Consider the following 19,652-nt stretch of genomic DNA (forward strand, 5'->3'; position numbering starts at 1 on the left):
ATACATACATACATACATACATACATACATACATACATACATACATACATACATACATACATACATACATACATACATACATACATACATACATACATACATACATACATACATACATACATACATACATACATACATACATACATACATACATACGGACGGACGGACGGACGGACGGACGGACGGACGGACGGACGGACGGACGGACGGACGGACGGACGGACGGACGGACGGACGGACGGACGGACGGACGGACGGACGGACGGACGGACGGACGGACGGACGGACGGACGGACGGACGGACGGACGGACGGACGGACGGACGGACGGACGGACGGACGGACGGACGGACGGACGGACGGACGGACGGACGGACGGACGGACGGACGGACGGACGGACGGACGGACGGACGGACGGACGGACGGACGGACGGACGGACGGACGGACGGACGGACGGACGGACGGACGGACGGACGGACGGACGGACGGACGGACGGACGGACGGACGGACGGACGGACGGACGGACGGACGGACGGACGGACGGACGGACGGACGGACGGACGGACGGACGGACGGACGGACGGACGGACGGACGGACGGACGGACGGACGGACGGACGGACGGACGGACGGACGGACGGACGGACGGACGGACGGACGGACGGACGGACGGACGGACGGACGGACGGACGGACGGACGGACGGACGGACGGACGGACGGACGGACGGACGGACGGACGGACCTCACATGCTTCGGTGTTTTTTCTGAATAATGATACAGTTGACGAGGCCGCTCCGACCTCCATGACTTAGTTTTTTGGTAAATCTAACTGAAACAACGTAACGCTCGACTGAGGCAAGAGAGCCAGACTCGGGTGGGTAAAATAGGGGTCATCACGTGCACCTCCTTCTTCAGCCTAGTTGCTACCACTGCAGGCCGAAGGGCTCTCCCAAATGTAACCAGTCTCACATGCAGTAAAGGTGATGGCAGGCAGCCGCACATGATGGGGAAAGCAAACCATTCAGCCGCTCAAGAACGAGCAGGTGTTTTCTTTGTTCTGCAGTACGAGGGATAGAAAACACGATCACATAATTTAGCAATAATCCTTAATCATCTGACAATGAATGTAAACCTTCTCAGGTCCATCGTTAACCTTACGTGTTTTTGTGTTATTTTCCTCTTAATCACGTCGCAGTTGATGAGGCAGGATTCACTACTTCCTACATGGATTCAGTCACTGTGAGTCAGCGATTAAAAACAAAAGGGAAATAAACCCACTGTGCTTTTACAGCTATAGTCTTACAGTACCCAAATATGCATTTCTATACCTATAGAAACGAAAGGACTTTACTGGAGGAATTTTTCCTACATATGTGAGCACAGTGGCTGCAATAAACGTCTGCTGATATGGGAGACCAGTCCTTACGTCATGCTGTCACGATATCGCGTGCTGTTTCCGCCTCTTCGAACAAGTGCCGTCTGTTGCCCCTGCCGAGACAGCTTGAGCAGGAAGTAGCTCGTCGGTTTATTTTAGGAACCACTCAGCGTCACGGCTCATTTCCCGATCAATCAGCGTAGTTTAGTTTGCCTTCGACGGGGGCAGGGCCATCGGAAAATCAAGCTTGCTGTTTCTCCCGTCTTTCTACAAGTCGTAACGGCCGCGTAAACCAGGATAAGCGAGCAGAAAAGTTCAGCATGTGTACGCGTCCGAGCAGGGCCACGCGTCGATAAATCGAGCAGCGAGATCGTTTTCTCCTCTACCCCGCCTTTCATTCTTTCCTCTGTCCGTTAACCAGCAGATAGAGAAAGAGGCGTGCCAACCGACACTGCGCACGACGAACAGAGGTGTCCCCTTGAAACTTTGCGTATACATCACTTGCGAGTCCTTCGAGTCCTTCTACTATATCGACCGCTCGGCCAGCGTGCGCAAATTGGTTTTCCTTTGCTCTATATTCTCTTTAACGTACAGAAGCTCGCCTCTTAGGCACACATAGGCTAATTGTTTGTGTGCCGTTCAGTTTGCACCTTGTGCACTTTTCGCTCTTCCGAGACAACTGTTTGGTTAGAGAACAGGTACGAAAACTAAGAGTGTGTACAAGGATAGGCAAAAATGACTCGCATCAAAGAACAGGGTCGAACATAGAGCTGTTGCACGTGCAAGGCGGCAGAATTGATTGACGTGTTGTTTATGTGTGTTTATTGCGAGCAGTAGAAGCAGCGTGTGTATTCTGATTCGCCCTTTCGTGACCCAGAAGAGAAAGCTATATGGGGAACTTGCGCTGCGATAGTTGCCCTACGCAATCACTCTGGTGGACGTACCTAGAGATATGCTATGACAGCGCAAGCGCGTCCCGGTCGAAGCTTGTGTTTTGGTTGGTTGGATTGAGGTTTAACTTCCAAGAGCGACTCTGGTTATGGGAGACGCCGTAATGGAGGTGGCCGCTTTTCGCTGTAGGCGAGAAGCAAGGTGCCCGTGTGCTGTGCGATTGCTGTGCACGTTAAAAGAACCCTAGGTGGTAAAAAAATCCGAAGCTTTTCACTACGGCGTCTGTCATAGCCTTAGTCGTTTTAGGATGTTCAACCTCATAGGCCAACCAACCAAACCATGGTATAGTAAATGGTGGCAGAGGCTTCGACCGTGACGCGCACGCGTTCACGACGCCACCTGCCTTAGCATATCTCCAGGCACGAGCGCGCCGTGCTCTGTGGATTCCGAGCGTAGTCCGCTCTCTTTGACTGGGCTGCGCAACGGGAACACGGCGCTATAATCGGCATGAAAAACATTAGTTCAGATTCCGAATTGCTGACGCCACGGCTCTAAGGGAGAACTTTCGCAGCATCTCGCACTTTAGGCTCTCGCATGATCCTTGCAGCTCGGTGTACCATATCGAATTCGATCGCGCATTGAGTCCTAATTGATATTTAAACGCAGTGTAGCGCTCAGTGCTCACCGAGCTGATTTTTCGGGATCAATCGGGTGGGGCAAAAACACCAGAACAGTTGGCAGGCAGCACCGTTTAGTACTGTTGAAAGGGTATGTAGAGCATAGTTTTGGCATTGCAGCACCATCATAGCTGATGATACGAAGATATTGGACTGCAACGTAGTTTTTTATTTATATTTAGCCAACAAACGTTTTGCCGGTTTTAATTCTTTGTTGTCCATTCTGTGACCCGCGAATGCGAGAGATGCGCATTCTTTCATGTTCATTCATGCTCATTCAAAAGGAGATTATAAAGCATTTTGAAGAACATCTGTAGCGAAACATAGGTATGTGCATAATGGAACAGTACCGCTACGTGATATTTTACTCTGAGTAGATTTTCAAAACTCTCTGATGAGAACATACAGCTCACACTGGTCGGAGAGCTTTCAAAGAACAGTATAGTAAAGCAGAAAAAAAACTTGGCAGAAAAGGACTTATACTAGACTTGCACAGTTTCAATTAAAACTTGCTTTCCGCTTTTAGCGGGGAAAGGGAAACGTCAAGAGTGAGTGACGTACGATACTGGGAGTGAATGAACTTTTTTCGGCCTTCGTTGTCAGGGCATATTCATTGTCTGTGCTCAATGATGTGTACAAATAGATTACTGGTGCGCACTGTAGCGGGCACCACTGATCTATTTGAACACATCATTGAGCCCTCTGTATTAAGTCTACTATATTGTTATTCTTCGCACACCCTGCATTTGGCCAGTAATTCGAGAAGCTACTGGTAGATAGTTAGGTAGCCTTATCAAACACCGACATGCAAATTTATTTGCATTTTGGAACGATTATTCATTTGAACGTTTTGAGTTATTTCCTGTTGAGGAGCTCGTGTATCAGGAGTGCATGGCTTTGACTTCGGATGTGACTTGGAAAGCAGTGACACGTACACATCGCGCTGCAGAGAAGTCGGAAGCTGCGCGTGGTGCTGTTTTGCGCACTGCGGGGAGTGGAGCCCAGGTTTGGCTCGGAGAGCGGCCAAGGGAACGCAGTGACCCTCGCGCTGATCGATACGGCCGCTCGTAGTCGGCACAGGCTGTCGGGTCCTGTCGGTGCCGATCTGTTTCCAGATGCTCAAAAGAACTGTGATATTCTTCCCACGTTCAGGCCCAGTGCCGTGCGTGTGCTTGATACAGCCACTGCACACTGGGTACGGGCGATTTCAGCGGAAGTAGATAAAACGGTATATTGTAAGGCGTTACTAAACCGAGCAGGTTATATCCATCCCGAAGCCCGAGTGACTCTCCTGATATAGTCCAGCGAGAAGGGACGGTGATCAGTATATACCAGAGAAGCCTCATAGAGACAGATGAGAAGGACGAAGCCGCATACGTCACTTATACTATATACCGCAAGAGTGGAGTCAAACTTACTATAAAAATCTTTTGATCTGAAAGATCGGTTCACATTGTTGAGATAGTTTGCAACGGTTTTGCTTCAAAGAAAGCCGAGAGCCAGTCCACTGTCGTTCGTGACCGTTGACCTGTCACTTGTAACCGTTGACCTGTGAGTAGGTGGTTGTACCTTGATTCGAATCCAGTACCTTTCGCAGGGGAAGCGAATGCCTTTCCTCTCCCACGAGGAAAGCAAGGAATGCTCGTCGCGTCCGCTGTTTTCTACAGGGAAACTTTGAAAACGAATATACCGAAAATAAAACAACCATCAAATGCAGGGAGGCGACTAGAGTGTCCGGGTCTGGTTCGGCGTTGACCTGTCACTTGTAACCGTTGAGCTGTGAGTAGGTGGTTGTACCTTGATTCGAATCCAGTACCTTTCGCAGGGGAAGCGAATGCCTTCCTCTCCCACGAGGAAAGCAAGGAATGCTCGTCGCGTCCGCTGTTTTCTACAGGGAAACTTTGAAAACGAATATACCGAAAATAAAACAACCATCAAATGCAGGGAGACGACTGGAGTGTCCGGGTCTGGTTCGGGCGCATGTGCTTGCCCATTACGCCTGGTTACGCTCTCGTAAGCTGCTATGTGCCGCTGCGTATCCTTCAGGCGCTTCCGACGGCGCGTAAAGACAAGACAGACGTGATGGGGTTCTGTCTCTCCACTGTCTCTTAGGCGACGAGAAAAAGAACAGGGGCTAATGCCGCAGCCATAAATTGTCTTTAAGGAGAGGTAGCGGGGACAGTGTGAGTCCGAGCCTTGAAAGGATGTGAGGCAGAAGAAGAGCGTGTGGTGCTTGTGTCACGAGGCTGTCACCAACCTAAGTATTAATGAGGAGTACAAGTTCTGTCTCGTGTTCTCGACTCCTTATACGTTTGACGCGCGACCCACCTTTTAATTCACCGATTTTCACCAAACTAAATCCACCTTTTAAAACGTGCATCTTAAAAGATAGAGCGAGCCCATTGCTTTTTTTTATTTTCGTCCACATATAGGCTTTTTTTTTTCTTCCTTTTGTTTCTAGTACCCGGTTCTCCTGATTTCTTAGATATAACAACGTGAGATCTTCTGGTATAAAACAATATTGCTTGCTGCAAGTGGTTGCACACCAGTTTGCCGAACGTGGCTTGTCGGAAGGTAAAGTGTGCAGTGCTTAAGGCTTATTCGTTTCAATAAGCGTGGCGCATTAGGCGGACACTTATAATTGTTTCTTTCTACAGCGTTCGTTGTGCGCAACGCGTCAGGTTAAGCACTCGAGGGATGGCCGCTACCCTTGCAATATTTAAAGCCATTCTCACTAATGGACGTCACGTCCTGTTCACAGCTACAGGGCCGTTCGAGGGCGCTACGGGTCCTTGTGGCGCGCGAGAGCACGAGCAGCACACGATGAAAACACGGGAGGTGAGGTGGGAACGCGCGTGCAAGAATAAATATTAATCGTACTTCCTTCGCAGCCATTTTTCAGAGTAGAGAGTGCGCCGATTATCCTGAGTAACAACGCCTCACATACAAGAAGCTTGAAGGTACAACAGCGTTTTGTGATCTTGTTCCTTTCTTAAAGAACCCCAGGTTTGTTAAAGAACCCCAGGTGGTCGAAATTTCCGGAGTCCTCCACTACGGCGTCTCTCATAGCCTGAGTCGCTTTGGGACGTTAAACCCCACAAACCAACCAACCAACCTTTCTTAAGTGCGCGTGCCATCGTCTAACAGGCAACAGAAACGGAGAGCGAAAATGCGGTAAAGGTGGAAAACAGGAAAGGGAAAGTGTTGCAGCGAGAGCATAAATAATACACCTCGGCTCTCAGACACGGAGCAAGAACCAAAAATGGTGGTGTTTCCAAATGCTGTCCTTTCCCGAGGAATGGTCCATGGAACCACATAACTTGCAGTATGTACCGTCTTTGCCAAAAGTAACCAGGCTGCATGCTCCGCTTCTCAGTTGGGTAGAATGGAATTCGTACCACTTCTGAAGTTGTAATTCTGTGCAAAGTCAAGATGAGCGCAACTGCAGATGCAGTCCTCACTTCTTACCCATGTTATGATCCTCTGGAAATCATTGTTGGCTTTAGAATACAAGCGAAAATCAAACCATGCAGCCTGGGTACTTTAGGCAAACACGGTAGATATTGTGGAAACTAGTAACTGGGTAATTTTAAGCTCTTCTTCTCTTCGCGGTATGTTGTTTGGTTTACTCGAACATGCGCCATTAATGTGAAGTCATCATCGTCATCATCATCATCATCATATCATCATCAGCGGTAGCTTGATTTGCTTCGAATTCCCTTGATAGCTGTTTCTTACATAAGTATCAGCGATGCGCGACACATAGGAATTACTGATTACTGCTATGATCTTTACAAGTCCTTACACGCTGTGAAAGGCACCACGTGTGGAAAGTGCTCTATAATTAATCTTATCCCTGATTCTAGGTTCCTATGGTAGCCCTGGCTAGGAAAGAACTGTGCGCTGGCACTCAGTGCAAACATCCGTGGACTACGGTGTCCTGCGATGATGTTTGCGAACGTTCGTTCATCCATGATTGAGCCTTGGAAGCGAATACATGAGACTGCGTTGCTACAGTTTTCAGCGTTATTGTTGTAGTTAGATTTAGCCCGAATTACTTTATACTAATAGCGTTAAATGCGCGCCGGTGTACCAGCTGCTATCCATGATTCATTGAGAGCGCACCATTGTGTGTTTCTCCAGCGACGAGCGCAGCTAATAAGCTACATTTTTTTCCCTATCTTCCCGTTCTTATAGTGAAGCCTTATCGATACCGCACCCAAATTTTCTGCTGAAGCACGATCCTTAAATTGTTTTCGTGCTGGCTTTATTTTAAGCACGCTTTATTGTTGCTTCGGTAAAACGGAAGCAACAGGAATAAAAAAAAAAAAAAAACATCACCAGAGACGTATTTCTCATTTAAATGACAGGCAGTGCTACTTATTTGTTTGCACACAGGACTGTAATCATGATGTTTCTTAAAGGTTCGAATGTAGCTGTTGCGTACTTTACACGTGGTTCACGTTCCCAGCATTAAGAAAAACTTTTTCATAAGTTAGGACTACTTACTGAGAAAGTCGCGGAGATTAAGCTAAATTCGGAATAAACGCAACGGGGCGGTGAAAATATTATAAAAGGAAAAGAAAGAAATCTGACGGCGTTAGAATTTTGACAGATATTTAAAATCTCATCTGAAAAAGGCTCTAAAACCGTGAAATGACACGTTTTGCTTCTCGTCTGTACCACATCTTGAACTCCTATTCTTCTTCTTTCCCTTAAAGTAAACGGCATCCATTATTTTGTTCTAGACGTGCTTCATAAAGGCGGTCATTGCTTGGTGGCTTCCACTTTTTTTCCCCTTCCACTTTGAGTTCGCGTTTTTACGTTTCTTTTAACGGTTCGCCCGTGCTGTCGATTTCGGCAGCAGTCAATATGAGTGAGAAACACGCATATCATAGAAAGCAAGCCATGCCTAGTCATTGTTCATTGCTTTATTTTTCTTTATGCAAGGGGCTGATTGCACCACAGTTATTTTTTTGCTCCTTGCGAAGCTGGGGAAACGAGGGGAGCCTATTTAGTGGGAGACAGAGGAAACGCAGACGCGTTCCGTCTCAACGCTGCCGCGTTGCGCGGCCGGCGGGCGAGTACGCGAACGTATTTTTAGTCTGACCATCTGTCTGGCTGCTGTGGATAGGGCGTCGCGTGCTTAACCTGCCGCACTGAATATACGCCGACCGGCTGAGCGGTCTTGGGCGATTATTGGACTGGGGCGGGGATCAGGTTATCTTTAGGAACCTCGTTAGGTTGGCTTCCTCCATCGGCGCAAAGTACTCCGCAGTGCACGCTTTACAGGAAAAACTTAAGCGCCGTTACGCTTTGTACGGAGCTGGAACGAATGTTCAGTGGGCGTGAAAGGCTGCTGTTGAAATCTTCGTTGATTTTACTTCTTTTTGTGCGGTCTTGCGAGCGGCAGTATCTTTCTTTAGTCGAAAACCACGCGATAAAAAGAGAAACCTCGCGAGATTGTTAGTGAACTGAAAAAGAGAAAAGCGCTGTACCAAAGACGATCATAGGCAGATAGCAAATATCACGTATATCCATTGCTTGGGTTTTCTGGCTGAAATTGCCTGCGCAGCGCTTTTGAGCTTCCTTACGGTTATGAATAAGCTAACTCAGCAATGAGTCTCGTTAACTACCACTGAAACTTGAACAGACCCTGAATGAATAAAGGGCGCTGAATTCTGGTAGCTGATTTTTCGGCGGCAGTCTTTTGACGCAACGTAGCTGTAGCTGTACGACTCAGCAATGATTTATTGCATTCTGTGAAACGCTTTAAACATTTAACACGTCAAACGCGTATTTTAAGTGTGATTAATTGTAGCATTCATGTTTTCTTGTTTTTCGGAAGAAACTGTAGCGGAAGTTGGTAGTGGAGTGCGAGTTACCGGTTGAAATCTGCTGTGTAGTAGACAGGGTCCACGTGGAATCCCTTATTTAACGCAGGTAGGACGTTGTGGATGGATAGAGCCTTCAATTCGTTTAAACTTTCCTGGATGTAAGGGAACGGCAACAGCTGCATACAATATGTTCCACGGCAGGAAGACAGCCTTCGCTCAGTCACCAGGAACCAAATACTTTGTGGCAGCGTGCGTAACGGCACGAAACTCGCAGTGAAGCGCAGTCTCCCACTGAACCCGCAGGAGCGGAGAATACTGCGGCAGCGCAGGGACAACGCGCATAGCTTCGAACGTAACGCTGGCTCTCGTGCATGTTTTCTTTTGGTTAAGTTATTTCGGCGCGCTCGCTGTTGCCAGACTGCGGATCAATATTTAGCCCTTCCCCGCCCGCCCTCCGCCCTCGTTGCTGTGTTAGAGGTAGGCTCGCGAGTGCTGTTCGAGCGCTCCTTTGCTTTCGAGTGGTTCATGTGGTGCCTGGTCGAGACTCGCGACGCGTACAGCGTGAGGTGTGCTCTTCGATGAAGCGTACTTGCTTTTTCCCGTTATGATTGGAGAATAACTGCTCAGGATGCTGGAGAGAGGGCTGATCGGGATTCGAACTGATTCTAAGCTCCGAGTGATACGTGGTGGAAAGATGACCGCATCAGCTGCTACCAGCGTTTTGGAGTTCGGTGCAGGTTAATCGTGAGCTTAAACAGTATGACTTGAAACGTTATTCCTGAATCATAGATAGTACTGAAAAAGACGGCATAAAACGAGATTGGAAAGAAAAGAAAATTAAGAGGGAAAAACATGCGGTAGAAAAACGGGGCTGAATTTGCCGCCGAGGGACAGTTTATAGCGTTAGGCTGTACGCTGTTTTCGTTCCGGGCATATGAGACTTCAGACAGTGAGCTGACCCACCTATTCTAGAGAAGGGCACCATCACAGTGCATCAAACAGTGCAAACATGTAGTGCATGCCTGCCAAGAGGCAAGGGCAACATTGGACTCAGAATGATAGTGGGGGTGACAAAGAATAGAAGGGAAAGAAATTGGAAGAAAAAAAAAGCCCCTCTATGCTAAACAAACAGTGACGTCAGTATATTCCTTTCCTGCTTGAAATCACAAAGAAAAAATAAAAGGTGGACTGGGGGCTGCAAAAGGTGAAATGGCTCACGTGGTACACCATGAACCTCGTCTGTGACGTCACCGAACAGTATACTGCTCCAAGCAACCTACAACGTTGACACTAACTCTAGGTTAGGCTCTCCTTCAAAACAAATTTTCCGCGAACACACGTTTTTGCCGTGGGCAACGCTTGAATTGGCATGAAATATTTGTTTTATGTTTCAACACTTGCGGATTACCCAGTGGAGTCAGCGGGATGAGACAGTTAATAAATGCGCTCGTGCCACCCTCCGGCAAATTCCGCAGCATCTGCGACGCAAATAGGACAAGCCCACGCGTTCTCCGTCCATAGTTGCCGTGGGTGGATGACGTTTCCGCGCCTCATTTCGTCAACACGATCGACGAGGTTCCTCTTCTCTTACTGGGTTTTTAGAAAAACGAGTCCTCGACACGTGACTGCCTCCTCGCTGTTGCCCCCTTAGCTGTACAAAAATGCCAGTCTTTTCTTTTTTCTTTTTTTTTTTTTTTTTAGCGTTTCAATGCAAACTGGCTCGGCAGGAGGGAATTGACCTATTCTAAAGAGGTCAAACAGTGGCGGTGTTCATGCGGGTTCTTCAGAGTGGCGATGGGAATGGACGACTGTCATTTGGTTCATCTTGTAGATAATAAAAATTGCGTCACCATATACGGGTTGCAGAGAAAAGCAAAAACAAATATGAAAGAAGAAAGGGATAGCCCACGGATAAGAATAATTAGGATTTGATCAGTGTCAACAACGCCTAGACTGGAAATTGCATCTCTTTTTCTCTTTCTTTTTTTTTTATACAGGCTACCGCGTGCATATTGCTGTAATGCCGCACAAACAGCTGCCTGCCACAAACAGCTCTTTCTAAATGCGCCTTGGGGTTACATTGTCTCATTTCCATTTTCAACCAGTGCAGTATTGCGAAGAAAAGTTCAGCAGAGCTGGTACTTTCACACTTGCAAGTGAATTGAATGTTGTCTTGAGAATGTGTGAGCTGCTGTGGCATATGATTGCATGAGGCTCACAATATGGAGGGGAATATGCCGGCGCCACCACCCATAGCTTCAGTGATCGCGATCAGTTACATCTACATTATCTCTACCTACATTCATGACTTTACTGACAGTGTATTGAAAGTAGCGAAGCGAAAATTATTGAAAACGCAGACTAAACAAGTGGTGAGAGGACAAATATAAGACAAGATGTTGCTAGCCAAACGAATTTTTCCGCCCTCCGCTTGTTAACGATTGTGCTGTAAATTTCGCCGATAACAGTTACATTATGTGAATGGCGTGAAGCTCGGCTAAAAAGTAGAGACATACTCGATTGAAACGTTTTTTAAATTGAAGACGGAAACAATTCTTGTCGTTCAAAACTGCCCAATGTACATTGTAGCATCTCACCTTACCGCAGACGTATGTGTCGAATGTTGCGCCGATTTTATATATACTGCTTTTTTATGTATAATGGAATCTTGTTTTTTCTCTTTGCAGTTTGTAATTTTGTAGTTCACGACAGATGCCTCAAGACTGTGGTTTCTCCTTGTTCAACTATTGCAATCAATGTAATCAAAGTAAGTAGCACGCATTTTCTCTGCATTTAATTTGCCTAGATTTGTTGGGGAAAAAAGTAGACCAGCGCATCTTTTTATTTGCGCCGAGTATCTTCTTTAAATCAAGGGAATCTGCGAGCTTGAGTGCTCTTTTCTTATGAAAAACTGCCACCTTGGCAGTACGGGAGATTTTCCCATGATTATGTTCCGCCTAACCATTGGAATGCAAAGCGTGTAAATATATGGAGAAAACGCCTAACATAGGCATCCAAGCTTTGAGGTCTGCAAATCGGTTGATGTGACACCTCTTGTTTTTATGGGAACCTGGAAGCTAATATCACCTGAAGTACTTCTAGTACCACCTGTATTGTAAAAATAGCTTTTCATACATAGAACCACGGCATGAGCGTAAAAATAGGTATTAATAAAACTAAACAGTTGATAATTTCTAATTAGTTATTTGAATTGAAATAATCAATAATATTAAGTTCCCAAAGCAAAAATAGATGAAAAGTGTATGACGAGCAGCTATGAAAGCAACGCGGACAGACCGTTACACCGTTACAGCGTTTTTGTGGTGCTTTTATGTACGAAATTCAGCCACGGCTTTTCAATTGGCATTCACTGTTAAATAGTGTTCTTCGTATGCTTTTATGTACGAAATTCATCAGCAGTGTTCAGCTGGCATTAACTGTTAAATTTATTTGTCAAAAGGCAGTTTTTTTTTTTTTTTTATAGGAAAGCGTTTCTTTTGCCGTAAAGGTAGAATTTGTAATGAAATATTTCAAACGTGCGAGCTTTACCCATGAAGTAAGGTGGAAATGTGCTAGTAAAGTAAACCATATTTTATTGATGAGAGTGGCAGTGTCTTGATGAGAGCGTTATGTGCAGCAGCTGCCCGAATGAAATTCTCATGACTGCCTGCTGTTTCTTATACTGTCCTTCCCTCAACACTTTCGCAGAACCCAGTTCCCCACTGCTGGACGGAAGCAGGTCACCTCAAAAGAAAGTTTTGCAACGTCTGCAGGAAACGAATCGAAGACAACTGCGCAGTTAGATGTGAAGGTGAGCGACTTTCGCTAGTTTGTCGCCGCAGTCCCGGAAAGGATATCTCTTAGAAACTGATTCACGTATAGTTACAGAACTTGTGTCTCCGGTGAGCTTCATGATAAAGCATAATAACACACGCTTTTACGCGACAGCAAACTACCCCATCTGAATTGGTATCTGATTACGTATTACGGGACCGTTGATATAACGTACCAGCTACACAATTATACTGCTGGCTGGCGCCTGTTTTATCAGTACGCAAAGCAAGGGCCGATAAGATGAGAACCTAACTTGAGGGTAGACATCTTTTGTGAGTCTGATTCAAGGAGTTTCCTGGAAATCAATTGAGATGAGACCGGCATACGTGTGGTGGCTTGGTTATTACTCTTCACTTTTCATTTTTTAACATTACCCCTGCTCCAGCGTTGTTGCTTTTAACAGTCCCTTAATGCAGCTGAGCCGAACAGTACACAAAGCGGTATTACTCACTAACGTTTTCTTTTTTTCCTTTCCCGTCTCTCCGCAGTTTGTGAATACTGTGTGCATTTGGAGTGCCAAGACTTCAGCGTTGCAGACTGCAAGCAATGTGCTACCTATGCCCCAAGTAGAAATAAAGTGAGTATTAAGGGGTGTGAGGAGAACGCTCTTTATTATTATCTTATCTGGGAATCTGCGTTGTCGGATCACATAGCAGATTATGGGCTTTTGTTACAAAAGCCATGAAGCGCAGTTATAAGCAAGGCACGGCAACGCACAGAGAGTCCAGTATGTACGAAAGAGCAACTTTTCCAAATTTTATTTTGCTTTCTGTGTAAATACGGGACTGATATAGTACGAACGTTCCTTCATTCGGATTCTACTCCACTATTGTGATTTGTCTCTCACTGAATCACACAGAAAGCGAAAGTCGGCCTTCTCCCCTCTGTGCTTATTATTTTGAGTTAATTTTGAAGAACAATATAAGCGGCACCACTTGCGGCGAATTGTACCTGAGCCTCAGTTTAGCATCCAGTGTTCCTCTGTTATGTTACTTCGAGTTACGAGTGTGCCGTGAATGCTGACTGGGGGCGTGCACAAACAGTTCATTTCGAAGAACTAACTGCCTGTCCCAGTGCAAACAGAAGAAATCGCCGCTCAGGGGGCTACAGCTATTGAACGTTACCTTAGTAGTCGACCGTGTGCAAATGTCATCAGAGTGTACCACTGGATCGACCAGAAAGATTTAGTGAGGAGGCGACTGCTTAAAATGACCACTCGTAATGACTGCAACTTTTGTCAGCAATCGCTAAATATACGATCCTGGGGTTGGACGCTCGATAGGATAATATTTATTTTATTCATCAGTGACCCTTGTTGAGCGAAGCTCATTACTTTGTTTGTACTTGTTCGCACCCGCTTTGCCCTAGAGAAACGCTGAAGGTTTTTCTCCTTTCCTTGGCATTGAGAGTAGATGAGGGAGTGCGGTTCCGCTCGCTGATAGTGGCGCCGCTTCCACGCAGCCGTCGGTGATGCAGTTCCACCACTGGCGGGAAGGCAACTTACCCGCCAATTCCAAGTGCCAGCTGTGTAAGAAGACTTGCTGGTCGGCCGAGTGCCTGGCGGGCATGCGATGCGAGTGGTGCGGCATCACGGTAAGTACGCACTGTTTTCATACTCGTTCGTTCTTTTCTCCGTCTTTCTTTGTCTTTCTATCCACATAACCATGTAACGTTCATTTCCTGTGATTCCACGCTAAAATACACAGTTATAGGCATGTCCAACAACGTACACTGGTTGCATTTAAGGGGTGTTGTCACACATGGAAACTTCTTTTTCCAGCCGGGTAGGCTTATACAAAGGTTCCTTGAGTGTTGGTCTTTTGCGTCCTTTGCTTATAAGGAAAGATCAGCGAGTTTAGTCTGGTTCGCAGTTGTGAAGTGTACGAAGGAAGTTTGCTTCAAAGGCCATTAGGACGGGAGCTATGCAGCCTACAACTATGCCTCGATATTTCGCGTGCCCTTGTGCCTGACACTTCACAACTGAAATATCGTGCTGCGGAAGTGAAAACTCGCCTCACACATCCGGGGAATAATTTCAGAAGGCTGGTAGTTGGCACGTGGAGTTTGGGTCACTGTTTTGTGACTTAACCGACGCAACGATGGTCGCTTACCCCCTATTAGCGAAATTCTGGATTCTAATCTTGGTATATCGCCGAGGCTCCGCCGGTTTCGTAATGTGTACATGCCTCCCTCCGCTATCCGCTGATTTCACCAGGGGATAAAACGTTTAGGAAACGTTTCATTCAGTCTCAGACTAAATTAAGCGCTTTAAGTTAAGGTGTCCACGGCGGTTAACCAACGTTCAAGCGTGGCCATTTGTGAGCAGTCTGCGGCCGCTTTGGTGGGGTCATGATTGTATGGTTTACTTTTTTTTAGTAGTGAATAGGATTAAGATAGAAGCTAAAGGGAAATAGAACGACGAGTCCTCGCTCTAACGCCCGTCAAAATTGGTTGTTGTTTTCTTTTGCGGTGCCTCAAATGATGCAAGCAGCGTCTATCTGTGTGCAACAGTTGCTGAAAAGAGCGGTCCTTGTTCGACACGATGTAGTACTCTTTAGTTGGGAGCAGGGGGTAAAAATATTCGCAGTAGATTGCGGCTATCGAAGCGCTCTGTGCATCTTCCGCGGTCTTCGGTTGGGAAGCACGCGCCTTATTTATTTGCCTCTTTAGCCCCGGGACGCAAGAGAAAGAGCAGCCCTTATGTCTCGGCATCCACTCCGCTCTCTGGGCGTTGACGTAGCAAAAACAAACACGCGTCAATCGACGCACTCTTGAAGCTAGAAGGTAAGAGTAGGTGCGCCACACTGGAGCGGACGTATTTCCGTCTTCACACTGAAAATAACCACGGTGAAAATGTCTGGAGAGGGGAAACACTCTGTAGGGTGGTCTGCAACGAGAGATAAAGAGAATGATGAATTAGTTGAGGTTCCTAGCGCATTATTTCAAGCGAATAGAGTGCGGTGAACTTGTGATTTATATCCTTGTTTAAAAGAATGCCTGCACTTTTTTTTTCCCATGTACACTAGGCATCGAATTCGCTTTTGACGGCTAAAAAAAAAAAACAAAAAAAAAACAGTGAGTTGAACGTGGGAAACGATAGCGGCAACGAACAGAATCATAACATTTGGAAAGAAAGCAAACAGACCTCAATATTTATTTCTTTTTGTGACCTTGTGACGCGCAGGTTTTTTATGTTTATTTGTTTGCGTGCTTCGATGAAAAGCAGGAATCGGCGCTCGTCGTATCAGTCATCATTAATGACCTCTTAACCCGTTGGCTGTCATAATCATTCATTGACTTTAATTAAGAAAATGCCATGTACCCGGTCCTGGACTAAAGCAAAAAGGAAATACCTAGGCATCGCATGAAGAAAATGTTTCTTTTGTGTGTCTTGGTTGTTATTAGTAATTCTGTAGTACTGGAGCGCGTGTTTCCTGCATATACTACACAGTGACACATCATGGTTCTTCGGACCATGAAAAAAAAAAAAAAAAAAAAGAACATTGATTTCACTCCATTCTACTCGCTTCCACTCCATGGCCGCTGCCATGTCCGTATCCTGTGTTCAGAGCCACGTCACCTATGGGGCCTACTGCTGATCCTCGTTCAGTGCTTAAACGCCCCGAAAACATAGGGGGAATAACGTTAGAAAACGAAGCAATACATCGTTCCAGGTTACCGGAACACCAAGGGCTTTGAAAATAAACAGGCTAGCTTGTGCGCGCCGCGTTGCTACACGAGTTTCGGCGGGCACTGACGGCTTGAAGCACTCAAGTCTGTCGCCACTCGAGGCTCGCCGAGAAGGGAAAATGGTTCCACTCTGGCCGCCGGTTGATTTTTTCACAGCCGACCGACTGCCGCAAAAGCGAGAGAACTTGGCCAGGCCTTTTTTTAAATTGTTCAGCGCCTCTAGCTTGAAATACCTCCGAGGTTTCTTAACTTTTGCTATGAAAAATAACAAAATAAAATGCTATTTCGGGCTTCGGCGGCTAACGAGTTGCATGCAATTGCATTTGTACAAATAAATTTGCGAGTGAGATTTTCATGGACTCGTGGTACGTGTTTCAAACACAGTCAGCTTACATTTGATAACAAACCAAACTGCAGATCACAGTATTTTTTTTTATTGTTGCCTGTTTTTTTGTGTGTGTTTGTTTTTTCGTTGCTGGTGCGTGTATGGTGCGCTCGCCATATAAACGCACCCAGTAAACCACATCACGCGCTTAATGTTTCGAAAGTAATATAGGTCTCGAAAGGTACAGATGTTCTAATCATCACACTAATTAGGCTCATTTCCCAATTCGTTCCTTGCCTGAATTTCTCGGTATATTGAGTATCTTTTCATTAGGTCCCATTTCCGAGGGGTTTTGAATAAAGTATTCATCTCTGCTTCGGGGTTACTATTGGTTTAACTGATTTGTTTACTGACTCTATGCTTCAATTGATTTTGCTCTTGCTGCTTAAGATATTCATTCGCTTCCCGCGCAATAACCATCTGAGCTATACTGATTTACCTATTCGTTCTTTCAGTCGGTCAGTCACTTGCGCTCACCCCCCCCCCCCCCCCCTCTCTCTCTCTTACTCACTCACGGCGCTTAAAATGTGGCTCCATCGTAAGGGGGTCTGTAGTGTTCGAGCGCAGGTGGAAAGCGAAATAGATCAGAGAAAGCAGCTGGTAACCTTTTTTACGGATCGTTTTAAGCAAAGGACAGAAATCATATCTTAAGGTTTTCTTGCTCAGTTTACAAAACCAGCCTGAAGGAAAGCGATATCCACGCTCACGCTGGAACGAAGTGTCAGCTTTTGTAACGTATGTAATATCATTCACGAAACCGCTGCCTCATTTTGAAATTGAGGACAAAGGTGATGCTCCTCAACAGTGCCGACAGGCTGATGCGATGGAGATCTTGCAGAAGTTCTTAGCAGTCCCGGCGGCCTAGTGCGAGAGATTTTGTAAAAGTAAATGAAAATGAACAGAATTGTTACGAGAACAACGGAATTTGTCTTGACAAATGAGAAGTATAGCCTCCCAATTGCTTAATAATATTGCGCAATAATGTCGATAAATCACTCAGCGCCATAACAAGATGTGAACAGGCGAAATCGAGAGAGTTGGTGCGTGATCGCATTCTATGAATTCCAGCATACGTGCAGTAAATCGACGTCTTTATTTTTCTCCGTCTCAGGTTTTAGAAAAAACGCTCGTGATTCTTGGGTAAAACTCACTGCAAAATGTTCGAAACGATGACAAATGTCCTTGACCACCACTTACAAAAAGAATACAAAATGTTTGCCTGGTTCATATTGACATTGATGCAATCCCTATAGATTCCAGCGAGACAGGTCTCAGACCCCTTTGAAATGCTGGTCAGAAAAGGAGATGAGGAGTGTCAGACCGCCCCTGAAACCCTCCAGACTTTAAGCCCTACTAACTGTTTCATTTCATTTCATTTCATTTATTGAAGCCTTAACGGCCCGAGGGCATTACATAAGGCGGGGGCGACGACATTGTACAACAGCATACCAACACCAGTTCAAGAAACAAAACAAAGAAAGAAAACGAAACAAACAAACAGTAACAAAATATACAAGAGCAGACTATAGTGTGCATTGTCAAATAGAACACTGAAGGTGACTGTTACTTCGGCCTCTACCTGCAATCATTCACTTTGTGACCTGCTCGCTTAAGCACTCACTCCATCACTGTCACTCCACTCACCCGCAGTAATTCACGTATTCGTTCAGTCACTCCACTCTTTTCACTCAACACCGCTTCTGGTCGACGATGTATGTCGTGCCTTCGTCATGACGCAGGGAGCGTCGCTCACACTCTTGGGCGGCCATGTCTCGTTGCGCAGGCGCACGCCACGTGTTACCGGACCCTGTCCCAAGAGTGCAACTTCGGCGTCCTGGAGAGCATCATGCTTCCGCCGGCGGCCGTCAGCATTCCGCGCACGGACGTTCCCTTGGAAACCATCATCGGTGTGGAGATGCGCAGGAGGGAGACACTAGCACGGGCCACTTACCCCAGCATAGGCAAGCCTCCCCACTGATTCTCGCAGCTCATTCTGGAACCTCGAGAGCACAGGACGCAATGGAGGCTTCAGTTCGCTGACGACAGTTTGGACAGAAGGAGTCGAATCGTCGGTCAGATGACTGATACTTTACTTTTTCTTGTCTCGTGTTCAAGTTTGAGCTGTAAAACAAAGTGAGTCCAACCAATTTATTACGCACGGCGCTTTAAGTCGCAGTAAGTCTGTGAAGAACAGATGTGTTGAGCACGCGGGCTTCATCTGCAGGGAAAAACTGAATAACATAGCCGAGATTAACGTTGAGAGAATTTCCACATCTGTGAACCTACATTTTGAACACGGCATTTGAGCCCATTAACTCAATACTTAGATCTGCCTTATGGTTTGGTTTGGTTTGTGGGGTTTAACGTCCCAAAGCGGCTCAGGAGACGCCATAGTGGAGGACTCCGGAAATTTCGACCACCTGGGGTTCTTTAACGTGCACTGACATCGCGCAGCGCACGGACGCCTTGCTTTTTGCCTCCGTCGAAAAGCGGCCGCCGAGGCCGGGATTCGATCCCGCGCCCTTAGGAACAGTAGTCGAGCGCCGTAACCACTGCGCCACCCCTGCGGGGTGGATCTGCCTTATGGTCAACAGCGAGTTCGCTCAGGGAGGTCTGTGGTGCCGCACTGTAAAAGCGAGGAGTATATAATTCGGAGTCTGATTTCAAATTTAGCATGTTACTCTACACAAAAAGGTGAATGTTGATTGGCTGTCGCTACGACTATTACCACGTTTTCTACTGTGTCGTTACGAAGACGTTTCCCGGTAGCGAAAAATCCTCAAGTGGGAACAGAGCGAGTCGCGTGTATCTACACTACAGTGGTTTTATGCGATCACACAAAAGGCTCGCGCGGGAGCTTTAATGCGGACATATTTGAAAGGCAGCTAAATAAAAACAAAATATTGCGGTAAATGTGCTATTTCGAGCGACGCTATAACAACCATGTCTGCGGTTTTTGCG

The 19,652-nt window shown here is 46.4% G+C and overlaps 1 protein-coding gene across 1 annotated transcript in view; it reads left to right on the top strand.

Moving 5' to 3' along the window:
* Positions 1-19,652, top strand: part of LOC146208183 (diacylglycerol kinase theta) — a 61,530-nt gene that overhangs the window by 10,724 nt on the left and 31,154 nt on the right. The window contains exons 2-6 of the mRNA XM_084591807.1: positions 11,470-11,549; positions 12,491-12,593; positions 13,105-13,193; positions 14,078-14,209; positions 18,475-18,652. Of these exons, the coding sequence (XP_084447933.1) occupies positions 11,470-11,549; positions 12,491-12,593; positions 13,105-13,193; positions 14,078-14,209; positions 18,475-18,652 (582 nt within the window). The remainder of the gene's footprint in view (positions 1-11,469; positions 11,550-12,490; positions 12,594-13,104; positions 13,194-14,077; positions 14,210-18,474; positions 18,653-19,652) is intronic.

The sequence above is a fragment of the Amblyomma maculatum genome, chromosome 1 (assembly GCF_055883805.1).
Source record: "Amblyomma maculatum isolate TAMU_Amacu chromosome 1, ASM5588380v1, whole genome shotgun sequence".
In the NCBI taxonomy this organism is placed as follows: Eukaryota; Metazoa; Arthropoda; class Arachnida; order Ixodida; family Ixodidae; genus Amblyomma; species Amblyomma maculatum.